General features: G+C 40.2%; 1 protein-coding gene across 1 annotated transcript; it reads left to right on the top strand.

Annotated features, from left to right (window-relative positions):
• The first annotated feature begins 410 nt into the window (after nucleotides 1-410).
• On the top strand, nucleotides 411-746 carry LOC139725045 (uncharacterized). Its single transcript, XM_071636131.1, has one exon. The coding sequence runs from the start codon at nucleotides 411-413 to the stop codon at nucleotides 744-746; it is 336 nt and encodes a 111-aa protein (XP_071492232.1).
• Nucleotides 747-3431: the final 2685 nt, after the last annotated feature.

Raw genomic sequence — 3431 nt, forward strand, 5'->3', positions numbered from 1 at the left:
CTTGATCAACGAAGATTCTTGTTCGTTTGCTAATTAACCGGATTAGAGGTCGAACATGCAATGAGATTTCACAGCAGCAATATGGATTTGTTCCAGACAGAGAAACGCGGAATTCGATCTTCGTCATGCGCCGCTTGGCAGAAAGAGCTATAGAGAAGCAGCAACATCTGTATGTGTCTTTTATCGACTGCACGAAGGCGTTTGATAAGGTTAAACATGAAGAATTGTTCAAGACACTCGACGAGCTAGACATTGATGAAGATAAAAGGTTGTTGGCAGACCTGTACTGGAGGCAATCAGCTGCGGTACAGCATGATGGAGAAGTTGGTGATTGGCAGGATATTGAGCGAGGTGTTCGACAAGGATGTGTCGGTTCACCATACATGTTCAACTTATACACAGAGTGAATTATGCGACAGTTGGACGAATTACCTGGCTTTGCAATCGGGGGCAGTCAACTCACAAACATAAGGTACGCCGATGACACGGTGATCCTAGCTGACAGTGCAGAGGAACTGCAGAGGTTGATAGATGTTGTCTCCAGAGCAAGGGAGGAAAAGGGGCTATCGATTAACATCGCGAAATCAGTAACCATGGTCATCAGCAAAACTGCGCAGCCACCTCGATGTTCGATAATGATAAATGGACAAGAGCTGAAGCAGGTGTCATCTTTCAATTATCTCAGTAGCCTGCAGACTTCAGACAGCCGCTCAGAACAGGAAATCAAGCGTAAAATCGGCATTTGAAAGACAGCGTTTCAGAACATGCGCAAGGTGATGTCGAACGGCAAATTGTCCATCGCCACAAGGAAATGGTTCTTAGAGACATACATATGGTCAGCTATGACATACGGCGCAGAGACATGGACAGTTAACAAACCGATGAGACACAGAATAGAACGTTTTGAGATGTGGTGCTACAGGAGAATGTTGAGGATATCATGGACAGAGAGAAAATTAAACACAGAAGTGCTAGAAATGGTGTCGGCTGAACGTGAGCTGCTCTCGACCATCAGGAAACGCCAGATTGCAGTTTTTTGGGTCATGTCGTGAGAAAGAGGCAAACGGAACATCTAGCCCTGACTGGATTTTTAAACGGAAGGAGATCTCGTGGACGACAGCGACTCACTTTCCTTTCCGCAATAGCTGGGATAGCTGGCGACAGAGCATCTCCCTTGCTGCATTCGTGCGACGACAGAGGGAGCTGGAGGAGGCTTACTGCATCAGTGATCGCCAACGGGCAGTGACGTCCATGGCAGAACAGAGAGAGATATATTGTATCAAAGTGATGCCTAAGCTAAGCAAAACGTATCATAATTTCAATTCATCACCCTATTATGTTCAACTGCCGTATGTGATTTCGTCACCTTCGCCGCGTTTTAGCGCAAACCTTTATTTATAACTGCCTAATAGATTTGAGCCCTTTAATCAAAAGTGCAAGTCACTTGATAATTAATCGTAAAGCACATTGAAGATGCATACAATTGCAACGATATTGGTGTATCAATGTAACTTTTAAGGAAAGCATATCCGTCAAATTAAGCGATTTCGTCACCCTTGCCGCCTCTTTCCGTCATCACTGATGTTTAACTCCTTTATATATGTCAACCCTCGATTGCATATTGTATCTCTCGGGAACAGAACGCCTGTGTTATTAAGCATTGATAAGCATTCAACTTCAAATCAAAGTTGGATAACTGTTTTGGGAATATTGTTGACTGCATCAATTTCGTTTCCCTTCCCGACTATTCTATCACCGTTAAAGCTCTAGGGATTTGAGAAATCAAATACAAAACTAATTTTTCAAGGTGAGAAAGTCTTTGGAATCGACTTATTGCAAGGCAAGGAACTTGAAAGCACACCAAAGTGGTATTTACAGAGTTTGATATATTACTTACTATTACTATCATACAAAAGTGATGCCTAAGCTAAGCAAAACATATCATAATATCAGTTCGTCACCCTTTTATGTTCAATTGCCGTTTGTGATTTCGTCACCCTTCCCCCGTTTTGACGTCAACCTTGATTTACAAGTGTCTAATAGATTTAAGCTCTCTAATTAAAAGTGCAAGTCACTTGAAGATAGTTATTCGTAAGGCACATTTCATATGGTCAAGATGTATTCATTTGTAACAAAATTAGTGCATTAGTGTAAATTATAAGGAACGCATCGGAATTAAGCGATTTCGTCACCTTTGCCGCCTCTTTCCTCCTCCACTGCCGTTTAATTTCTTTATAAATGAAAGAACCCAATTCCTTTTTGCATCTCTCGTGGAGAAAACGCCGGTGTTATGGAGCAGTGATTAGCATTCAAATCCAGACCAAAATTAAATAATTGTTTTGGATATATAAACATATTGTTGACTCTATCAATCTCGTCATCCTTGCCAATTTTTTTCATTACCCTTTATGCTTTAAAGGGATCGTATACTTTTGGTTGAGACTTAGGTATACGTTTTTATCATTTTTGGTGAGATAGTGAGACACCTCTTATGAAATATTAAAGAGCATATAATTCCAAGAGGGATTCAATGTTTATTTGATGACAAAAAGCATATCGCCGCAAAGAAGCGATTTCATCACCCTTGCCGCTTCTTTTCATCACCACTAACTTTTTGTATGTAAACCCTTCGATTGCATATCGCATCACTCTGGAAAAGAACGCCTGTGTTAAAGAGCTTTAATAAGCATCCAACTTTAGACCAAAGTTGGATAACTGTTTTGGAGATATTGCTGACTGCAACAATTTTGTCACCCTTACCGATTTTTTCCATTTAACTCCATGACTTAGGTATTTGAGCCCTCAAATAAAAATCACATGTCTCAAGGTGAGAAAGGCTTTGCTATGGACGCATTGAAAGGCATGGAACTTCAAAGTACACCAAAGTGGTATTTACAGTTTGATATATTACTTCCTATTACTATTATACCAAAGTAAAGCCTAAGCTAAGCAAAACGTATCATAATTTCAATTCGTCATCCTATTATGTTCAACTGTCGTATGTGATTACGTCACCCTTGTCGAGTTTTTGCGGGAACCTTTACAACTTCCTAATAGATTTGAGCTCTCTAATCAAAAGTGCATGTCATTTGAAGATAATACATCGTAAAGCACATTGAGATGTATTCAATTTCAACTGAATTGGTGTATTAATGTAATTTATAATTTAAGCATATCCATGGAATTAAGCGACTTCGTCACCCCTGCCGCCTCTTTTCGTCATCACTGACGTTTAACTCCTTTATATATGAAAACCCTTGATTGCATATCACATCTCTCCGGAAAAGAACGTCTTTGTTATGGAGCATTGAGAAGGATTCAACTTCAGATCAAAGTTGGATAACTGTTTTGGGGATATTGTTGACTGCATCAATTTCGTCACCCTTCCCGACTTTTTTCCATCACCCTTTATGCTTAAGGTATTTGAGGAA

Source organism: Diadema antillarum, unplaced genomic scaffold (assembly GCF_040938485.1).
Source record: "Diadema antillarum isolate AM-2024a unplaced genomic scaffold, OU_Dant_1.0 seq00000013_RagTag, whole genome shotgun sequence".
In the NCBI taxonomy this organism is placed as follows: Eukaryota; Metazoa; Echinodermata; class Echinoidea; order Diadematoida; family Diadematidae; genus Diadema; species Diadema antillarum.